The 20,500-nt window shown below is 52.3% G+C and overlaps 1 protein-coding gene and 1 pseudogene across 1 annotated transcript; both read right to left on the bottom strand.

Moving 5' to 3' along the window:
• The window catches only part of LOC102528539 (olfactory receptor 2F2-like), a 309,986-nt pseudogene that overhangs the window by 237,438 nt on the left and 52,048 nt on the right, over positions 1-20,500 (bottom strand).
• Positions 57-14,739, bottom strand: EPHA1 (EPH receptor A1). Its single transcript, XM_072964289.1, has 18 exons — positions 14,590-14,739; positions 13,523-13,590; positions 9,157-9,438; positions 7,772-8,177; positions 7,391-7,546; positions 6,731-7,075; positions 6,466-6,593; positions 6,070-6,220; positions 5,547-5,643; positions 5,253-5,320; positions 4,342-4,467; positions 3,275-3,460; positions 3,070-3,131; positions 2,745-2,951; positions 2,443-2,592; positions 1,985-2,178; positions 505-660; positions 57-422 (listed from the first exon to the last, which is right to left on the bottom strand). The coding sequence occupies exons 1-18, from the start codon at positions 14,669-14,671 to the stop codon at positions 344-346; spliced, it is 2,943 nt and encodes a 980-aa protein (XP_072820390.1). The 5' UTR covers positions 14,672-14,739; the 3' UTR covers positions 57-343.

The raw sequence follows: 20,500 nt of genomic DNA, 5'->3' as shown, positions 1-20,500 counted from the left end.
TGTGCCTACAGCCCTTGAGGGTGAGATGGTTGAGATAAAGGATAAAAAACCCCTGGTAAAGATGAAAACTCAGTTCCTGTTTATTTACAAAAATATATATGTATATGTATATGTATATGTATATATATATATATATTAAACCCTCCCCCAACTCCCACAGTTACTTCTACCCCACCTCCCTTTTTAAAACAAAGAGACTTCCGGGCTCCAGCGGCAGTTCCTCAGGGAAGGGTGGGCAGGAGCAGCACCAAAGGCCAATGTCTGGCAGGTCCAGGGAAGGGGCCTGAGGCCTGACCACGGCCCCATTTTTGCTCCCTGAGAACAGGGTGGGTGTGGGCAGGGCTCAGTCCTTGAATCCCTGAATACTGCAAAGAATGCGTTTCTGGTGTCCCGGCAGTGTGATCCCCATCTGCGCCAGGTCCCTGTGGGCAAGGAGAGGGGATCCTGAGTCTGCTGGCTCAAACTCCAGCTGCCCTCCCCTGCCCAGGCCCCCAGGGTCCTCACTCGGCCGTCAGGTCCAGCACACACTCCATGGTGTCCAGCCCGGCAGAGCGGAAGTGCAGGATGTAGCGTTTCATTCGTATGGACTCCAGCCACTCAGCCACGCTTCGGTAGGGGATCCCATCTGAGCCACTCAGGCTGGGCAGGCGAAGGGTCACCCTGTGGGACACAGGCTACCTCAGTCGCATGGGGGGTGCAGGGCTCTCCCGAAATGAGCTCAGCCTCTGTGCATGTGCAGCCGGCATTCAAGTTGGGTGTCTGAGCACAGAGATTATCTAGACTTTGTGGATTAGCCCGGCCATTGTCTGTGAACCCATTTCCTGGCCTGTTTCCTGGCAACAGCGACAGGCAGGCTGACGGTCCTACTGCGCCGACAGAGCCGGAGCAAGCGGCGGCCCCGGAAGTCTGAACAGAAGGTACCATCAGCCCGTCTCCACTGCAGTGGCCAGCTCTGCATGAGGGGGCTGGTTAAGACACAAACTATATCCCAGCTGAGAGAAAGCAGGAGGGGGAGAGCAGAGGCCCTGGAAGCCGGGTGTGGTCCTGCCGTTTTTCAGGGTGGCCCCCCGAGTTCTGGGAGCAGCCCCCTGCCTTCCACCTCCAACCTCAGCTGTTATTCTTGCACTCTGACACCCGCAGTACAATGAGTGTTCCTGTACTAAAGCCAGCCAGAGCCAAAAACCATTAGCAAAGTAAATCTGCTGGGGGAAAAATATCCAACATTCCAGAAAGATTAGCACATGCGGTCTCCAGTGTACGAGGGAGTTGTGCTCCAAGAGATAGTTTCAAAAGTTGGAACTTGGAGCACATTTTCTCCCAGAAACAAGGTTATATATGGTGGTTTGATACGGAGGCCAGCACACGAGGGCGGGTTTACCCGATAAAGCATTTGAAGTCCGTCCATGCCCGTCTCCCCCACCTTACCTCCTGCAACCAGTTGATTCTCCATATTCTGAGCAACAGTTTCAGTAAAATGGAATTCTGACCATGTCCCTCCCATGCAGTTTTAAAAAATTGGTTGGTAGTTCTCTACACTCAGGATAAAGCCCGAACTTCTCCGCACCCTGCACTATTTGCAACTGGCCCACTCTCCGCTCCCCAGCCCTTGCTGGCCATATGATCTGGGAGCCTTCCAGACCCTGCGGGTTGCCCCTCCCAGTCACCACGTGCAGCCATCCCACTGTCCTGCTCTTGCAGGTTTCTCTGTCTTCCCTACCCCAGTCTAAGCGACCAAGCTCCCTGGAGCAGGTATCAGGTTGTAAGCTGCTTATATGTACTTTCCATCTCAGTGTGTTTACTTCCTATCTTCCATCAAACTGGAGCTCTCAAGGGTGAGACACAGCACCTCCTACTTCCTGAGGGTGCAGACTGGAATCCCTCCTCATCTGCCAAACTGTCAGGAGCTCCATGGGCCCAGAGCTCCGTGGATGTGGCTGAGCGCCCATTTCCATTCTCCCAGATCTGCCCTCCCAAGGGTGGTTACCTGGGATCAAAGTTGGCAATGGTTCGCAGGGAGTGGGGGTTGGCCTGTAAGTGCTCCAGCTGTGCCTTCAGGCGGTGGAAGGGGGGCCGACGGGCTCGGTCATAGGCCCAGCAGTTCTTCATGAGTTCATAGAGGGAGGCAGGGCAGTCCACGGGAGGGGGCAGCCGGTATCCATCCTCGATGCTCTTCATGACCTGCAGTGAGGAAGAGAGGAGGGATGCCCAAGGGTAGGAAGCTAACCTGGCAGCCCATGAGGAACCTCTGTTCCCACCAGATCACTGCAATGGAGCCTGATCAGGGTGTGGGCGGTAAAGGACAGGGCTGGAGATGAAGGTGACCAGGGCAGATAGGAACACAGACAAACTGTGGGTCAGGAAGAAGAGAGAAGGGTGTTTGCAGGAATGGGCCAAGGAGGATTTGGGAAGGGGACGAGAGGTGTGAGGAGCACCCGAGCTCACCTCCTGATTGCTCATCTCCCCGTAGGGCTTGTCCCCAAAGCTGAGCACCTCCCACATCACAATCCCAAAGCTCCACACGTCGCTGGCCGTGGTGAAGATCCGGTGGGCGATGGCTTCGGGGGCTGTCCAGCGGATGGGGATCTTTCCTCCCTAACAGGGCACGTGAGTTTCAGGGCAGGGAAGGGGATGGGAAGTTACCGCGTCCACACGAGCATGCGGCCCATACTCGTTACCCATGTGACTGTCCATACGGCATGTAATTGTGTGTGTGCAAGTGCATGGGGTGAGTACAAGGCTCTCACCTGGGTTTCATAGGTGCCATCAAAGTTGTCCAGGAGGCGGGTCAGGCCAAAGTCAGACACCTTGCAGCACAGGTTCTGACTCACCAAGATGTTCCTGGCGGCCAGGTCCCGGTGGACGTAATTGTGGTCACTGAGGTAGTTCATGCCAGATGCTATGCCCTGCAGCATGGCCACCAGCTGCCCAGGGACCAGCTGGTCCTCCTGCTCCTGTAGCAGGAAGTGGGTGACTTAGTGGGTGGGGCAGGTCTCCTCTTCCCAGACCCGAGCCAGTGCCCAGGGCTCCGTGGTGCATCCCTCATCCCCGCTAGTCCTCCACCCTCCTCACCCTCAGGAAGGCATCCAGGGCTCCGTTCTCCATAAACTCAGTGATGATCATGATGGGCTTTCCTGAGACACAAAGCACACATCACCACGGCAGCCTCCACCCCATCTCCACCCAGAACAGACTTCCTGCCTTTCCGCTTCTGGTGGTCTCATTCTCTCCTCATCCACCCCTCCCACCTCCCGCTCCAGGACACCACCCCTCATACGCTTTGTGACAACGCCTTCCAGGTGCAGAATGTGTGGGTGGTTGAACTGGCCCATGATAGTTGCCTCTCGAAGGAAGTTCCACCACTGGCCATCTGGAGATGTGTCTTTCAAGGTCTTAATGGCCACAGTCTTGGCGTCCTGGCTGGGGGTTCTCAGGGACCCTCGATATACTTCCCCAAACTCTCCTGGGTGGAAGGAAAACAGGGTCATGGTCAGATGCGCTGTCAGGCTCCCCGAGCGGGATGGGCAGCGGTATCTCCAGTCCTCCAGTTCCCTTTTCTTCTCTGGACCAGAGGATCAGAGACATGGTGTGCCCTCCTTCCTGGGACAAGGGCTTGGCTGTTCTTCCCGAGAAAGGGGACGGGGGTCAGGAGTAGGAGTGCAGCCCTGCAAACTGGTCAGCACTGTCTCCCCAGGTAGCAGCATCATGGCCAACAGGAGGTGCTCAGGAGGCACTGGGTGAGTGGGGGTGGTGCAGTGGGACTGGGCTGCGTTCACAGAGGGCAGGCTGGCCAGGGACAGTGCACAAGTGACCGGAGAGGCTGACCACTGCCGCCTCTCTTCCGTAAGCTCCTCCGGCCACAGCTTGGCCAGCTTGGCCACACAATCAGCAAAGACACTGACAAGCTTTGTTCTCTGCTCAGATCCATTTTCTCTGGTGACCCAAGGGACCAGGGCAGCCCAAGGACACTGGGCCCCTGGTGGAGGGGAATGCAGGCCTAGGGAGGCTTTGAATCTCTCCCACGTTCAGGAACCGTCTGAGAACAGCCTGAGCCTGGGCACGGCGAGCCCTCTACTGACAAAGATGGTGTTTACTGCTCTTTATCAGAAATTCCGTAACTACAGAGGCGGATGGAGCAAGAGGCGCGGGCTGTTCCAGGACACCTGATAAGAAGGTTATAATATGAACACAGTGGTTCCAGGACACAGGGTAGAGCAGGGAGGGAACTCATCTGGGAGCTCTGGGGCCAGGGGAGAGGCCAGCTGGGCTCCACAGGGGAGGGCCGGAAGGAAGGGGCCTGCTAGCAGCTCTGTGCTGCCATACAGACGGGACTGCAGGGCTCACCCTCCCCTATGACGTTGTCCACAACCAGCCAGGCTGGATCGAGCTCCTGGGTGAAGTCTAGGGCTCCCTGGGCAGGGTCCTCATATGCCTGGAGATCCACGTAAGGCTTCAGCCACAGCTTGTCCTCTGTAAGGAGACCAGGGAGGGCTCAGCCCCTGGGGAGCCCTAGGGGGTAGGGGGAGGGAGGGAGGGGCCCCGCCTGCAGACCCCAGACTTCTCATCCTTCTCTTCCCCGAGGAGTCCTGTTCTGGCTCTATCCTCCACGGCCCAGAGGGACTGCCTCCTGACCATGTGAAAAACTCACGTGTCCTCAGCTCCCAAGGTCCAGAGCAGAGGGCCAGATCCCAGACCCTAAAGCATGTTCACGGCCTCAAGTGACCCAATCTTCCCGTGGCTCACTGACGCCACGTCCTTGCCCGTCCTCCTCACCCCTGCTCACCATACTCCTCCACTCACTCACACCTCATTCACATTTCCAGACAAGCCTCACTGCCGCCCTGTGACTTGGATGGACCCCAGACTCCCCCTTCCGTGGAGCATCTAATGAGGTGACCAGCAGGAAGGCCACATGCCTGGGAGGAACTCAGGGAGCCTGTGGGCAATCCCCGCCTCCCGCCCAGCCCCAGCCCACAGACCTGGCCAGGCAGGATAAGGAAGGCTGCCCAGAAGCCGGGCATCGCCGCACTGGCACCAACAGCTAACAGGTAATTGCACAGAGCCTCTGGGGGGCCATCAGTACAAAGTTAATTAACCAAAGTTAATTAAGTAGCAAAACACAAGAGCCCTCGGGACCGGAGAGCCCACGTGTGCCCCCAGAGTTGTCCTAGTAAACGTGGGTCCCTTGTTCCCATCCCAGCGGCACCTCCCCACACACGCGCACACCTGTGAGCACCCAGGTTCTTGCGGCTCACCTCTGTCCCCATCGGTGATGCGGTCACGCTGCCTCTGCTGCCTCTGGTGCCGTCGCCGCCGAGCTTTCCTGTGGGGGTGGGGATCAGCTTCTTCAGAGTCCCAGGACCACCTCAGGTGCCCAAAGGGCTTCAGTTGAGTTTTCTTCAGAAACAGCAGGGGCTGGGGTAGCAGGTGGGTGTGGGGACACTGGAGCTGTGGTACTGGGGGTTGGGAGGGCTGCTGGGCTGCCTCCAGGAGCTTCTGCCTGGGCAAAGGGCCCCAGGGTGGCTGATGGGGAGGGGCAGGAGCAGCACCTGGAGCGGAAGATGAGCATCCCGAGCAGCAGAGCTGCACCCAGCAGCAGCGCAAAGGTGATGGCCACGATCTCTCCTCCAGTCAGGACCCTGGGAACTGCAGACACATGGGGTGAAGAAGTCTGGGGGTGCTCAGGGCCCACAAGGATGATGGAGGCCACAAGGGCGCACAGCGTGGGGGAGGTCCCTCAGTGGCCTAAGTAGAGAGATGGGTGCGTGTGTAGGCGAGAGAGCACACAGATAGGGCCCCACCCAGGGACCACCAGCTTGGGCCACCTGCCAGTGGACACTAAACTGAAGGGTTAGGAGATTTGATAGGATACTGGCTGCCAGTATCCAGTATTAGAATGTGTGTCTGAGAAGGGCGTGAGGTGTGAGTCCGTGTGGGGCTGTCTGCCCATGCGGCTTCTATGGGTGTGTGTGTGTAGAGGAAGAAGAAAGGTCACCGACTAGGACCTGAGAAGCCTCAGGGGGATGAAGAATGCGTGCATGTTTGAGACAGAACACAGGACAACCCACTGACCTGGTGGGCTGGTCCGAAACTCATGGTCTGGGGAGAAGGGGCCAGGGCCCAGCGGGGTCAACATCCGGACTCTGACAATGTACGTGGTGTCTGGCTGCAGTTCCGTCAGCAAGACCCTGGGTTCCAGAACCATCTGGTGCCGTTCTTCATCCTGCGGTGGGAGGACTCGTGTTACATGGGCCGTGCCGAACCAGATTTGGCGGAGGAGATGGGCAGTCCTGGGAGCAGGTGGGGAGGGGTGGGTTGGGGAATGGTCAGGGCAGGGCTCTTTGTAGGGTGTTGGGGAGAAAACCACGCAGATCACTGCGGGCAGCTCTCCCCTGTCCTACATCCCAGGCTAAGAATGTTGGGGTGTGCCCAGGTACGGACACCAGAGATGATCAGCTGCGTCCTCACCTGGTTCAGGATGTGCAGCTCATAGCTCAGGTTACCCCCAGGGCTGCGAGGCCGGGACCCCGCCCAGGTCAGCTCCAGCTGCCTCGGGGCCTTTTTCACCAACCTCAGGGACAAGCCAGACAGGGGCTCTGGGTGTCCGGAGAGAAGAAATCATGAGTAGCTTCTCATTGCTTCCTGCCCATCAGTTTGTCCCTGTGGTCCTATGTACGCCCTGTGGTCTCCTCCAGGTGCTGGAGTCCACCCTCCTCCCCGCCCAGGACCTCACCTGCATGCCCCATGCTGATGCTAAGTGAGGCACTGGCATGCTTGGAGGCCCCCAGCCCCGACACTCCATTCTGAGCTTCAATGTTGAAGGTGTAGTTGGCGTAGGGTTCAAGGCCGTCCACACGCACAGTGGGCGAGGTGAGCCCTCTGGGCCCGGGGTAGAAGCGCACACTTCCCCCACAGGGCTGGCAGGGCCCCTCCTCCAGCGCTGCTCCCCGACACTGAGAACACCCCACATCGTATCTGACATCCTGCCGCCCCCCCATGTCTTCTGGGGGTTCCCAGTGCAGGGAGAGCTGAGTCCCCAAAACAGAGAAGCTCAGGTTTCGGGGGACTGAGGGAGGACCTGTGGGAGAAGACAGGCCATCAGTAGGGGCCAGCGTTGCTCTCACCTGAGCTACCTGCCCATCGCTTCCTCCCAACACCCCAGTTCTCGAAGTCCTCCAAAGCCCTCGCCAGATTTGATTCCTAGTGGGGAAAAAGTAGCTTAACCACAACTCTGCATCCTTCCAGGGAGAGTGAGGGTGTGGGAGGGGATTTTAAGTGGCCAGCACCCTGTATTGTCCCCAGTATCAGATAAGCTCTGGCAAATTGTGACCCTAACACAGGCTCAGCCCAGGTCCTGCACTTCCTCCCAGCCAGGCCCTTCCCTGGGACTCACGTGTGCAAGCCTCCTGGGGGCCCTCCCCAAGAGCTCGATAGTGCCCGCTCTCACAGGTACAGACGGTGGCCCCTTCAGAGTCGGCTGTGCTATGCTGGGGGCACTTGAGACAATGCGGTGTGTCCACATCAGCCCGGTAGGAACCGCTCAGGCAGGCTGGAGAGAGACGCCGCAGACCCATGGCCTTCCAGTATTTCACAGACAGAATCACAACTCTCCCACCCAGTACCCAAATCTGTATGGAAACACCCCTGCATCCGTCTCTCAGGCCCTTGGACACACAGTTAAAAAATTGCTGAGATGGAGCATTGGCTTTCTTCCCTCCCTTTGGACCCAGGAGGCCCACCCCTGAGTTCTCACCACCTCCTCGAGTCTCCTTACCAACGCATGCCTTGACACCGCCGCTGCCTTCCTCGTAGCCAGGCTCACAGTGGCACCGCCCCACCAGCACCAACCACTCGCCGTCGGGGCTGCAGTGCATGCGGGGCGCACCCGAGGAGCTGGGGATGACCTGGGCATGGGGCAAGCAGGTCCCGGCCACTTCAGCCAACCCACCAGGCGCTGGGAGAGTGTCGGGGAACTGGGCCAAGCCATGCACAGCCTCGGGGCAGCGCTGGTAGAACACCCGGACGGACACCAGGGCCACACAGGCACCCGGGTTGTGGAAAGCAAGATAGAGGCCTCGGCGGGTGAGGCGGCCCAAGGAGCAACGCTCCACATTCAGTTTCACTGCTCCAGATGCAAGGTCTCGAATGGTGAAGCTCTGGTCTGCAGCCACCGTGGTTACCTGGGAAGATGTGGGGAAGGGGGAGTCACGGCAAAGCTGTGCTCTGTGCCACATAATGGAATTGGCCGCTTGCTTAATACTTTACAGTTTACACAGCCATAAACTGAGGGCTGATTACATGGGAGCTGCTGAGCTAAGCACTTTCATGTGCACTTACACTGCTGTGTCCATTCAGTAATCCTACAAGGTAGGATAAATCATCTTCCCCATTTGACTAATGAAGAAGCTAAGGCTAAGAGAGACTGAAGACCTCGTACAAGATCTCACAGTGACTACATGATGGGGCTGGGGCTGGAACCCAGGCTGTGGGAGGCTGCAGCCAGATAATTTCCGCTATTTGAAGGTGTTCTCAACCTCGGTGCCAACGAGGTGATCAGTTATAAAGTGTGTCATCGTTAATTTATTACTAATAACACACTTTACAACATAGTCTCTTTGGAAAAAGATGAAAGCACATCCTATAATAATGTGCTCCTTCCTTTTTGCATTCCAGTCCGTTTTCCTGCATAGGGAAGAGAGAGGTGGGATCAGAGAGTAGCTTGCAGAGAACTGTCTTCCCCTACAACTCCGGGTATACAGACGGGCGTGTGTCACACACGAATGTAGGGAGCACTGAAAAGGTCCAAATACCTCTTCCCGGCCTCCACCAGGCCAGGCTCTTATCTCAACAGGTGCCTTTAAAGGCCTCTAAAATAGATGAGGCGGGCACTCATATGGTTAATAATAAAATGTCATCACCATTTTAAGACAAGGAATCCAAAGCTCAGAGAGGTTTAGTGACATGACCCAAGTCAAAGCAGAAGAAGGTGCCCAAATCCAGCCCCTCAGATTTCTAGTGCCACATTCTTTTCACTTTTCCACTCCTACACTCTCTTCCTGCTTCTGCCACCTTCTCTTTTTCTCAGTGGAGTCGGGTCATGGAAAGGAGTGGGGCAAGGATCAGTGTCAGGGCCGAAATGGCCCTGAGGGGTAGAAGCACCTTCTGGAACAAGGGCCGCCGGAGCTGAATGCCCACGTCCTGGTCACTCTCCATGTACAGGAGGTTGAAGGTCTCCTTGCAGCCCAGAGGCCCGGCTTCCCCAGGGAAGCTCTTGCAGTCCCGCACGGTGAACTGCAGCTCCACGTGGACGCGGGATGCCTCCTCGCCCCGGTAGATCCAATTGGAGCGAAGCCAGTGGTCAGTGTCTCTGCTGTCCTGCACTGGGCAGTCCTGGTACATGTACAGGGGGGTTCCATTCAGGATTTGCTGCACCTCACTCCACTGTGAGAGGAAAATCAGAGTCAGGCTCCGAGTGGTCATCACCTGCTCCCTAGACACGCACCTTCCAGATTGGATGGTGAGGAAGCTGGTGTTAGAGCTCCATGGCTGGGTTCAAGCCACTTGTCCCCTCCCCACCCCTCAGCCCCAGGATAGTTGGTTATATGTTCAGGGTCAGGGATTTATTTGGATACAAGATGGGCAAGACAACACTCTAACAACCCTGGTCAGCCCTGGACCCTTCAGTTAGCCCATTCTAATCACAAGAATATGAGCCACATTTTTACCTATTTCATCAGCAATAGAGCCCCAAAGGCAGATTTTTGTAGCAAAAGCTCATTCACAAAAGCTTTCTGCCTATTTGTTCAGAGAAGAGGAGACTACGTTTCATACTGAGGCCCCTAACTTTTGGAGGGCTAGAACAAGCATAGAACGCTCCGTATAAGACAACTTTACCCTCCCCACTTATGGCCACCATCAGAGTCAACAACGGGGAGAGCTGGTTGGACTCCTAGACGTCATCCATCCCATCCACCCTCCTTAACTTCTTTTACGTTGAAAGATTTTTTTAAACCTAGTAATAGTAATGGCCAGCACTATGTAGCACTTACCACGGGCCAGTCACTGTTGAAAGCACTTTTGATGAAGAAACAGAGTCACAGCAAAGTTAAAGGACCTACTTGCCCAAGGCATCGGCTATTAAAAGGAGGAGCTGGGAGCTGCACCCAGACACCCTGGGCTCCAGAGTTCACTCTCTTAATCATTGTGCCTCTATGTGCTTATCATAAAAACTCAAAGAATAAAAACTTCCATATAATAAAAAGTGAAAATCCTCCCATCTGTCAACCCATCCTTAACAACTCAGAATAAAACTTCCCAGACCGAAAATGTTCAGTGCCTCTAGAGAAATATTTGAATTGTTTTTCATGTGCATGTGTGTTTAACATAACTGTTTAACGTACAAGTGTTATTCTGTAACCTACTGTTTGTTTTTAACAAATAAAGTGTTTGAAAGATGTCCCCAAAGTACATAGATCTACCTAATTCTTTTTTTAAAATAGATTTATTTTTATTTTGTTTATTTTTTGAAGGGGGAAGGTAATTAGGTTTACCTATTTATTTACTTATATTTTTAATGGAGGTACAGGGGATTGAACCCAGGACCTTGGGCGTGCTAAGCATGCACTCTACCACTAAGCTATACTCTCCTCCTACCTAATTTTTTTAGCAATCCATAAATAAAATGTTTTCCTACTGTACGGATGTACCATAATTCACTTAATCGTTCACCTATTGTTGGACATTTAGGTAACTTCTAGCTTTTTTTCTTTTTTAAGTAAACATGTAGAGCTTTCTATAAGATTTCTTTAGAACTGCTGTATCAAAGGGTAAACATATTATAAACTTTATAAGAAGACATTGCCAAATTGTCCCCCAGAAAGCCTTTATCAATTTACACTTCCATAACGCACAAGGGCTCATTTTCTCAAAACCTCCTCAACACTGGATGTCCATGATCTTTTTACTTTGGCCAGTCTTATAGACAACACGGCTTCTTGCCATTTTAATTTAATTTCTTTGAAGGGGAGGTTGTGCATTCCTTTTTTGCTTGCTGGCTATTTGTGCAGTTACCAGTAATCTTTGATTGATATTCTGTTCTTTTGGATGAGTTTTGTTTTTGTTTTTACATCATAGACATTAATCATTTGCTTGAGATGTATGTTACATATTTTCTCTGTCATGCCACATAATTTTGCTAGTGATGTCTTTGATGTTGTCATACCTTAACATTTTTTACATGATGACATCCATCTTTCTTTTTTGTGTTGTGTATTTCGCTTGGGAAGTGCTCCCATTCTGAACGTATAAATATTGTCTATATTCCTCCTAACATTTTTGTAGGTTTGGTTTCAGGTTTTTATTTCAATCTTACTAGAATTTGTGTGTGTGTGTATGGTGTGAAGTGAAGATCTAACTTTACCTTCTCCCTTTTTAAAAAAATTATGGATGCCAAATTGCCACTTTATTGACAAGTCTATACTTTCCACATGGATCTGCAATTTCAATGTTACCACATATTAAAATCTTGGTTACGTGGGTATGTTTGGGGACTTTCTATTCTGTTCCACTGACCTGAGCATTCTTGTGCAATGCCAAATGTTTTAATTATAATTGATGTATTTAGTATTTTCTGATTTCTGGTAGGACAAGTCTGCTATTTCATTATTATTCTTTCTCAAAAAAAAAAATCTCTTCCGATCTTACGTATTTTCTCTGCCAGATGAATTTAAGAAGCTCTCAAATTCTAGAAAATACTCCAGTGATATTTGGGTTACAATTCCCTTATTTTATAAAGAAGAGACTGAGGCCCATCGAAAGTCCACTTTCCCAAGGGCTTTCATTGCTACTCTCAGCTCTGGGAAAAGGCAAGAAAAAGCATCATGAACTAGAAGTTGGGGTGGCATCGGGCAGGGGCAGAAGTATATGCTGCCGTGACACACATATTTCTGTATTACGTTAGTGAGTTCAAAGATCAGGCAAGGGGGTCCAGGCTGCAGTGTTGGAAAGCCCCAGGAGCCTGTTCTTAAGAGGAAACTGTGACGGGGAAGTCCGAGTGGAAGGCTTGGGGTGGAGGTCAGGTGCAACGGTGGTAGGTGGTTAATGCGCAGCTCATTAGCCAGACTGCCATGGCCGCAGCTGGAGCCAGGGGCAGCAGCTGTTCCCAGCCGTAAGTCGCTTCCCCCAGTTCCAGCAGTGACAGATGGGGGAGAACCAGCAACCAGGATCCTTTCACTTATCACTCTGGCTGCTGGCTGCTACACAGGTACATTCCGGGGGCCCTGAATCTGAATATGTGTGTGTGTGTGTGTTCTGAGAAGATGCAGAGGGGAAGAGAAGGGACAGGGCAGACAGCGGGAGTGTGTGATTATTGCTGCTTCTTGTCTTCCCAGTGCAGAGCTGGTTAGCCTGAGCTGCAGACAGGGCCCTGCTTCCACTCCAGCCCAGTCAGGGAAGAGTCATTTGGGTGAAGGCTGTGGGAGCCAGCAGATGGACCCGCAGTCCTCACTGTGGAGTGATTAGCTGGTTTATGAGATGAGGCGTCTATTAGGGCAGGCCTAAGCCAGGATTTTCCAAGCAGCCCCTCCTGTAGGGTACATTATGGTTTAGTCTATTAATTCTAATTACAGGCCACTCTGCGGGAGAGCCGAGTAGAGCCAGGACCCTAGGACCCAGAGGGAAAGAAAGCAAGTAACCCCAACCCCAGAAATAGAGGCTGGATTCCTACTGGGGTGGGAAAGGGAAAGGGAACACCTAGAGAACAGGGTCTAGGACCAGAAGGAAGGGGCCTGAGGCCACAGTTCAGGAGGCCGAGGCACCTGGGAGCCTCCCTTGGGCCCAGACACAGTGCTGCTGAGTGGCTCCGCTCAGTCTCTGGGACTCACAAGCTCCTACCTCTGCTCACTGGGTCTTAGGAATATCCAAGGATGGAAGGGGCCAGGAATGCACGGTGTGCCTTGGCTGCGGAGGGCAGAGGAGGGGCCCAGGGCTCAGGGACCTCTATGGGGGCCACTTTAACTTTGAGTGAGTCAAAGACCCTTTGAAGAATTAGATGAAAACTGAGTCTCCTCTTCAGAAAAAAAGTCCACAGACATATACACAACTTTGAATACATTTTTATGGGGTTCTCTGACTCCCTGAAACCTCTCCGAGCAACTCCATTGGGATGGATGGACCTCATGCTGAGGACACTTTTCTGTGTTTGGGTTATAGCTCTCAACCATCCCCAGGGTGGTCCATTCTCTTCCCAAGGGGCCCATCCTCCCGGAGGTCCTCACAAGTATTCAGCCTCTCTTGCTGGGTTAGGGAGGGGAGGAGCCAGGCATTGAAGCGTTCCCCATGGGGTGAAGCCTGACCCCCCCACCCCAGGTCCCATTCAGAAGACTCTGACTCACCTCCCCCCCTCCCGGAGGAGACACTTCCAGTTTTTCCTGCTCTTTTCACCGTTTCTCCACCCACCTCACCACCCCATTTCCCACTGGCCTTCAGGCTTGAGCTGCCCTCGGCCCTCTCCACCCCTGACACTTACCCCGTCCTCTGGGGGATCCAGCAGCCAGCCCAGCTCTCCCTGTGCCTTGCTAGTGTCCATCAGAGTGACTGAAGGTGGGGAGAGAAAGGGCCTGTCACCTCTAGGGGAAGAGGCCTCACATATGCAACACACACTCCACCTTCTGGGACCCCAGCCCCAGGCTTCAGCATCCTTTTCCTAACAGCTGTGAGTCCCTGAGGTGGAGGGGAGGAAAACGGGCCACTATGGAGGAGTGAAGAGTTCCAGCGATTAGTCTGTGAAGGGAGGAAGGCAGAGTGGGGCAAGGGTTGCAGGACTGGACCTTTGACCAAAGTCAACACAGGAAGTCTTAGGAAGAGCAGCCGCAGAGGTCAGCCTCTCACTCGGGGGGGGGGGGGCTGCTGCGGCCCCGGGGGAACCCATTGGCGTAGAACTGGACGGGTGGATGGTGAGAGAGGAGCTCAGCCTCTGGGGTCCTGAGTGCGAAGGGTGTGGACAGGGGACTTTGGAGTGGGGTCCTCGGTGGCAAAGGGCCTGCTCCGTGATGTGGGGTGTGGAGTGGGAGTAGAGCTGCAGCTGCCCGTCTGGGAAGTCGGGGGAGGAGGGTCAGAGAGCCTGCTCAAGCGTCCACTTGAAAGACTTCACTTCTGCATCCGAGAACCCCTGCTCTCTGAGTCCTGACCCATCCCCCAGAGGCAGATCCCTCGGTCCCCCGGCCTAGGTTGGCACAAGGAGACTTTCCACCTCCGACTTCAGAGCGTTCAGATCACTGGGTCGGACGCCTGAGGCTGAGACTGCCTGGGAATGAGGGGTCCCCACGATTGCTGGGGTGGGGATTCTGGCCTCTGCTTCCTCGCAGCGGCCGGGAGCTCACTCCCCACCCCCAGGGGCAAACTGCTGGCCAGAGGGGGCGGGGGTGACTGACCCGGGAAAGCAGCTGTTTGGGGTTAAAGACCAAAGACTGGCCAGGCCAGGCGATCGCCAGGCGGCCGGGCAAAACAAGAGCGCCAGAGAGAGGCGCGAAGAGAAGGCCTCCTCAGGAATGCCGGCTCCAGGAGAAGGGGGCGGGGCGGGGCGGGGGTCGGTACCTTCCTCGGCGCGCGCCCCCGGGGGCAGCGGGGCGCAGAGCAGCAGCAGCAGCCCGAGCCCCAGGGGCCAGCGCCGCTCCATGGCGCCGGGCCGGGACCTGGGACCACGGCCCGGACGGCGGGGCCAGGTCGCGAGGACTGGGAGAGCCGGGCGGGCCGGGCGGGGGCGGGGGCGGGGGGCGGGGCCAGCGCCGGGGGCGGAGTCCAGGCCTCACCTGGATCACCTTCTTAAAGGGGCAGCAAGACAGGAAGGAAAGTTGTAAAACAGGTAATAAACTTTAAAAACCGGAGGTGTCTTGACCGGAATGAGACTGCGGGCGCCGCCTAGTGGGTGTGATTAGGAATTGACTAACCCAGTGCCAATTCTAACACTAAACTCAACCTGGGCTTGATCCAGCCTTTGGCCTAATTCTACCTCGGACTTGAACTACACCCTTGTATTCCTCCCTCTCCCTTTCTTCAGGGCCTAGCACTGTAATGGACACGGAGGGAGGCAGGGTAAGAGCCACGTCTTGACGTTCCTGTCGGGGAGGCATAGATGACCATAATGCAAGGCAGGTGCAGTTCTTAGAGAGACATGTGGGAGGCTGGAAGAGGAAGCAAGCCCAGCGGGGGGCACAGTAGGTGAGGCTTCTGGGAGGAGACTGTGTGAGCCGGGTTTTTGGTGGCAGAGATTGGGCAAGGCATGAGCAAAGGCCTGAAGGCAGGGAGCCTCAAGGTGCCTCTGGGAGTGGTGAATGGACCAGTTTGACTGCTGGGGCACAGGATTGCCTTGGGAACCAGGTAGAAAGGCAGGCGTGGGCCAGGGTAGGGAAGGTCTTGGTAAACAGGTTAAGGAGTTTGAACCTTACCATGCTCTTTACAAAGCAGCATGAGGAGTTGGTGAGGGCTTCTGAGCCCAAGTGGTAGGGAATCTGGTGGTATTGACTCAGGGCTCTTCTACCTGTTGGAGACTGCCTTCCATTGTATTCAGTAAATGTTTCTTCGTTTCTACTCTGAATGTAGCAAACTCTGAAAACTTCACAGAAGAATGAGATAGCCTTGCCCTGAACTAACCATTGTCTGAGGAGCGTCAGGGGCTAGGGCATACAGCAAGCACACAGATGACTGAAATGACAGGCAGGAGAGGACCCCAGGAGAGGCACCAAGCAGGGGTGACAGTGGCTCCAAGGGGAATGATCATCCACTGGGGAACTGTGGCCAGCTCTACTCCTAGGGCCTCTCCCTCCTGCACCCCTCTCTGGCTCCATCTCATTAGGGTGAATCGTTCATAGTTTTCCTATCATTTAAATTGCGACGTGTTTTGGTCACCGTGGAAGAAGGGACGTGGTGTGTTATAGGTGCTTATTTTATTTTAAAAAATTAACACTTCTCAGGGTTTGTTTAAAAAAGCACATACAGATAATCTAAGAAGAAAATGGCCTATAATTTCCTGGCCCAGACTAGCCTCATTGGCATAAATAAATAAGTGTGATCCAAGTACGTTTCTTGGAAAATTCACATTGATAGGAAAGAAGCTAAATGGAATGTAGACTCCTCCCTCCTCCCATCCTTCAATTCCCTGTCCCCAAAGTTAGCCACCATCAACTGTGTCTTGGGATTCACCCAGGATCTTCCCTCTATGGACTCACCATCTTATATGTCTCCCTCCTCTCCCCCGACCCCAACACATACTTTTATAAGAGACATGCAGAGAGGCCAGAGGATACACAGACTCTGCACCAGGGGCCTCTTTCTAACGGAAGGACTTTGGGAAGGAGGAGGAGGAGGCTCCTGCAGGCTCACTTGGGTCAGAGATTTGTGATTTCAGCAGGGAGGAATGGGCAAAGGGTACACAGCCAACAGAGGGGGGAAATGGAGCAAGCTTTGGACAATCGTCTAGGAAATAAGCCAGACTGTGGTGAGGTAATTCATGTGCTCGGTGCTGTGGTTAGTTAAAGTTACAAGACCCTTGGGACTCAAGGGGGTGGGGTGGGGGCTATTCCATGCAGGGAGAGGTGGAGTCCAGAGGAGCCTGGCTTTTGTTTTAGGATTGCGTCTCTGTCCCAGGCCTGGAAGTGTTGCAGAAGGGGAATGAAAGCCCACTTCCATCTGCATTCAGGATGACCCCAGTTTGACAGTTCCTCATTCTGTTTGTTGTAGGGAGAGGCACGCCTTCAATTTTGGCCTCTGTCCTTAACTAGCAATGCTCCTTCTCTTTCCCCTTCCCCTTCCCCTTCCCCTTCTCCTTCTTTTTTGAGTTATTTCCATTTTCTAGATCTTGGTTTTCTTAGACCTAGATGAGCTCTGAAACCATTTCTAGGAAAGACGGTGGGATATGGAGTCAGAAGACGTAGGCCGGTTCTCTTAGCCATCGTGTGTCTCTGTTTCCTTAGCTATAAATTAGGATTAATTATGCCCACCTCAGAGGGTGGGTGTGATGATCAAAAGAGGAGAAAGTGCCTTACTAACTGTAAAATACTGAGCAAACATTAGTGTGCTGGGAGAATGGAGGCCATGACTTTCTGAGATTCTCTTCCAGGCCTCCCATGTTACTCCCAGAGTTGAACAACCGCTATGACTTATCATTTTTTTTTCTTTTAAAAGAAACTTTATTGTGGGATCATTTGCATAAAATAAATTGCACCCATCCCGAGTGTACAGTTCAATGGGCTCTGACAAATGCATACGCCCTGGAAACCACCGGCCCGGTCAAGCTACAGAACACTTGCATCACCCTAAAACCTCCCCTCCTGCCTTTGCAGTCAGCCGCACCTCTGGCCCCAGGCTTTCTGCTTTGCTGGGTTCAGAATGTCATGTATTCTCTTGAATCTGGCTTTCCCCTTTCAGGGTGACAGCCCCAAGGTCTGTCTATGCTGTGGGCACCTGCAGTTCCCTCCTTCTATATGGACACCCTAAGACATCGTTAAACCATATAAAATGCAAACCAGAGAGTCTCCCTCTGCTCCATTCTCCCAGGAGCCATAGAGCTTTTAGCTGATGGGCCTCAGGTGAGGGAACCCAAGCTGTCTGGCCCTGTCCTCATTCTGCAGTCGGGAAGGGGAGCTTGCATGTCCTGACAGCCTTGGACTTCTGGGCTCTGGCTTCTCTCCTCCAGGCCCAACCTAACACTGCCCTGTTGAAGTTGTCCCCCAACCCGCCCCACCTGAGGTGGGATCCACCCAGACTAGGTCAAGGCCTTGTGTGTCCACAAGGCTCTGGGTAAAATGCAGCATAGCCGGGAGGGTAACCCAGTAAGTCTGCCAGCGACCACTGTGAGAGCATCAGTACAAATTGGTTTATCAGATTAGAATCAGGTCTCTAGCAAGGGCTTTCGCCGATGCGAGGAAAACAGCTTTGTTTCAGTTGCATGGGGCTGGCCTGCACTTGTAGGTAGCTCTATCCAGGAGACTGCGTGGGCATTGGGAAGGGATGAAACAGCCCTCTCTGTGTGGCATTCTGGTGGGTTCTGCACATCTTTGATCACAAGGCCAGTTTGGTCCCCCCTTTCCCTCCGTCTGTGTTCTTACCCGTCTGTCCTCTGATCCTGCTTCACCATCAGGCAGCAGGGGCGGGATAATCATCATTACCATTTATTACAGCACCTACGCATGCTGCCAGGGCATTTCGCATACATCGTTTCGTTTACTTCTCACACCAACCCTTTGAAGAAGGCATCATTAGTCCCATTTTATAGATGGAAAAACCCGAGGCACAGGGAATTGAAGTTACTTATTCAAAATCACTCAGTTTCAGAGTCAGGATTTGAACCCAGGTCTGTCTGACATCAGGGCCCACTGCCCCCTACTCAGTATTTCCAGAAGCAAAGAAGCTAGTGAATACCTAAATTTCGTATTACTACTTCCCCCTACCCTTAGCCTCACCCGTTTAAACTACATGGATTAGGTTTGCTTGTTTTCCAGCTTCATAAAGTGGAATCACCTGATATGTTTTCTTTGGCATCTGAGTTCTTCCACTTCCTCTTATGTGTGTGAGATTTATTCATGCAGTTGTGTGCTGATTCACTCTTACGGCTGTGTGGTATTCCATTGTATAAAGAACACCTTATTTTTAAAGACCTCTTGACTTGTGGTTAAAGTACTGCACTTGAATTGCTGCGTTGGGCAACTCCTGAAGTTTATCCAGCTTGTCTGGGTGTCTCTGAAAGAGGTTTAATCTGCCCAGAAGTTACTTCTGTTTTTAAAGGTGACTTTTTGCTCACCCTCTGGCTCCTTAATTGATTAAATACAAGGAGAGGTGATCTGTGAGCAACGCCACTGGACTTGTTAACTCCTCTGCCTCCCCTCCCACCTTGCATGTCCCTTCCCTCTTCCTTGTCACGTTGCCAAGAGGAAAACACCTGATATTGTTTAAGTAGCTGCAACTCTTCATACCAGAAATAAGACTGGTTTTCTTTTTAATTAAAAAATTTTTTTTAATTGACGCATAGTCAGTTTACAACATTGTGTCAATTTCTGGTGTACAGCATAATGTTTCAGTTACACATATACATACATATATTCATTTTCATATTCTTTTTCATTATAGATTACTACAAGATAGTGAATACAATTCCCTGTGCTATACAGAAACTTATTTTTTATCTATTGTATACATAATAGTATCTGCAAATCTCAAACTCCCAATTTATCCCTTCCCACCCCCTTTCTCCCTTGGTAACCATAAGTTTGTTTTCTATGTTTGTGAGTCTGTCTCTGTTTTATAGCTAAGTTCATTTGTCTTTTTTTTTTTTTTGGATTCCACATATAAGTGATATCATATGATATTTTTCTTCTTCTTTTTAATTTATTTATTTTGGGGCTGTCTTGAGATAAAGGCGATTTGAAGTTTCCTCTGAGATGTCAGGAGCAAAGCTGCTGATGAGAAAGTTCTAATATTTTTATTGAGTGGCTGTGTAATCTTGGGCAAATCATACAGCTTTCTCGAGCCTCACCTTCCTCATTTACAAAAGGAGGGAAATGGTGACAACGACGCTCGTCCTGGGAGGAGTCTGAGTAGCAATCAGCCTCTGAATCAAAATGGATATTTTGTTGAAGCTCAGATCTCAAGAAGAGGCAAGAGAAGAATAAAGAAAGACCTAGAAGAAGTCACTCAATTCATTTAGACTATGAGTCTCCACGGGAATAAACACCATCCTAACACTTTCAGGGCACGTTGCAATTTTCCCTGCACTTAAAAAAAGAAAAATCCCGTATGTCTTTGCAGTGTTAAAATCCTCCAAAGCATTCTGTTTGTGTTAGAGGCCAGAAGGTGGTGGAGAAACTGTGAGCCTACACTGCATTGCAGCATAAGCCACAGGAAAGAGGAAACTTGAGTTGAAGAATGGAGAGTAGCAGCCAAAAGGAACAAAATCACCTTGTTCCTGGTGCTGATGGGAGTGACAAAGAGTGAACTGGGAATTCACTTGGGTTTATGCATTACCTCCAAGCATGTCTTTAGGTAAAACTTGGCAACACCTTCCTCATTTCAGTTCTTAACTGATCTCACTACAAAGTAAAAATAAAACCAATTCACAATCAACCTATTATTCCCTTTGGTTTCTGGAGTGGTGCTATGAAATTGTGGAGGGGTAAGACACATGAAGGGGCTCTGACTCAAAATTTCTTATAGTAATATTTGCGAGTTTCTCGTGAGAAATCATGGTGTTTCTACCTTAACGTGTTTGCTTGACTGCCTGAGAAGATAGTGTTGCTGACCTGAGAAATGAACACGCTGCATGAATACCTGGGCGGGTAGGAGGGAGGGAGAGAAGGAAGAGCACAGGTGAGTCTCAGTGAACTGGGGCACGTCAGAAATTTAATAAGAACAAGTCCTGACAAGTGTTAAACCAGAATCCCCTGGGAGAAGAGAGATAGATTGGTCCTCATCAAAAAAACTTTTGCTGGTTAGATGGCAGGAAGAGAAGAAAGAG

This window comes from Vicugna pacos, chromosome 7, assembly GCF_048564905.1.
Source record: "Vicugna pacos chromosome 7, VicPac4, whole genome shotgun sequence".
Taxonomy (NCBI): Eukaryota; Metazoa; Chordata; class Mammalia; order Artiodactyla; family Camelidae; genus Vicugna; species Vicugna pacos.
The sequence above is the reverse complement of the archived record's forward strand: the minus strand, read 5'-3'. Positions and strand labels throughout refer to the sequence as shown.

Excerpts from the sequence above, each read along its gene's own strand:
- EPHA1 (XM_072964289.1), bottom strand. The coding sequence starts at position 14,671 with ATGGAGCGGCGCTGGCCCCTGGGGCTCGGGCTGCTGCTGCTGCTCTGC. Across the intron at positions 3,132-3,274 it reads GGAAGGCGTTGTCACAAAGC|GAAAGCCCATCATGATCATC; the intron begins GTATGAGGGGTG and ends TTTGTGTCTCAG. Across the intron at positions 2,593-2,744 it reads ATGGCACCTATGAAACCCAG|GGAGGAAAGATCCCCATCCG; the intron begins GTGAGAGCCTTG and ends GTGCCCTGTTAG.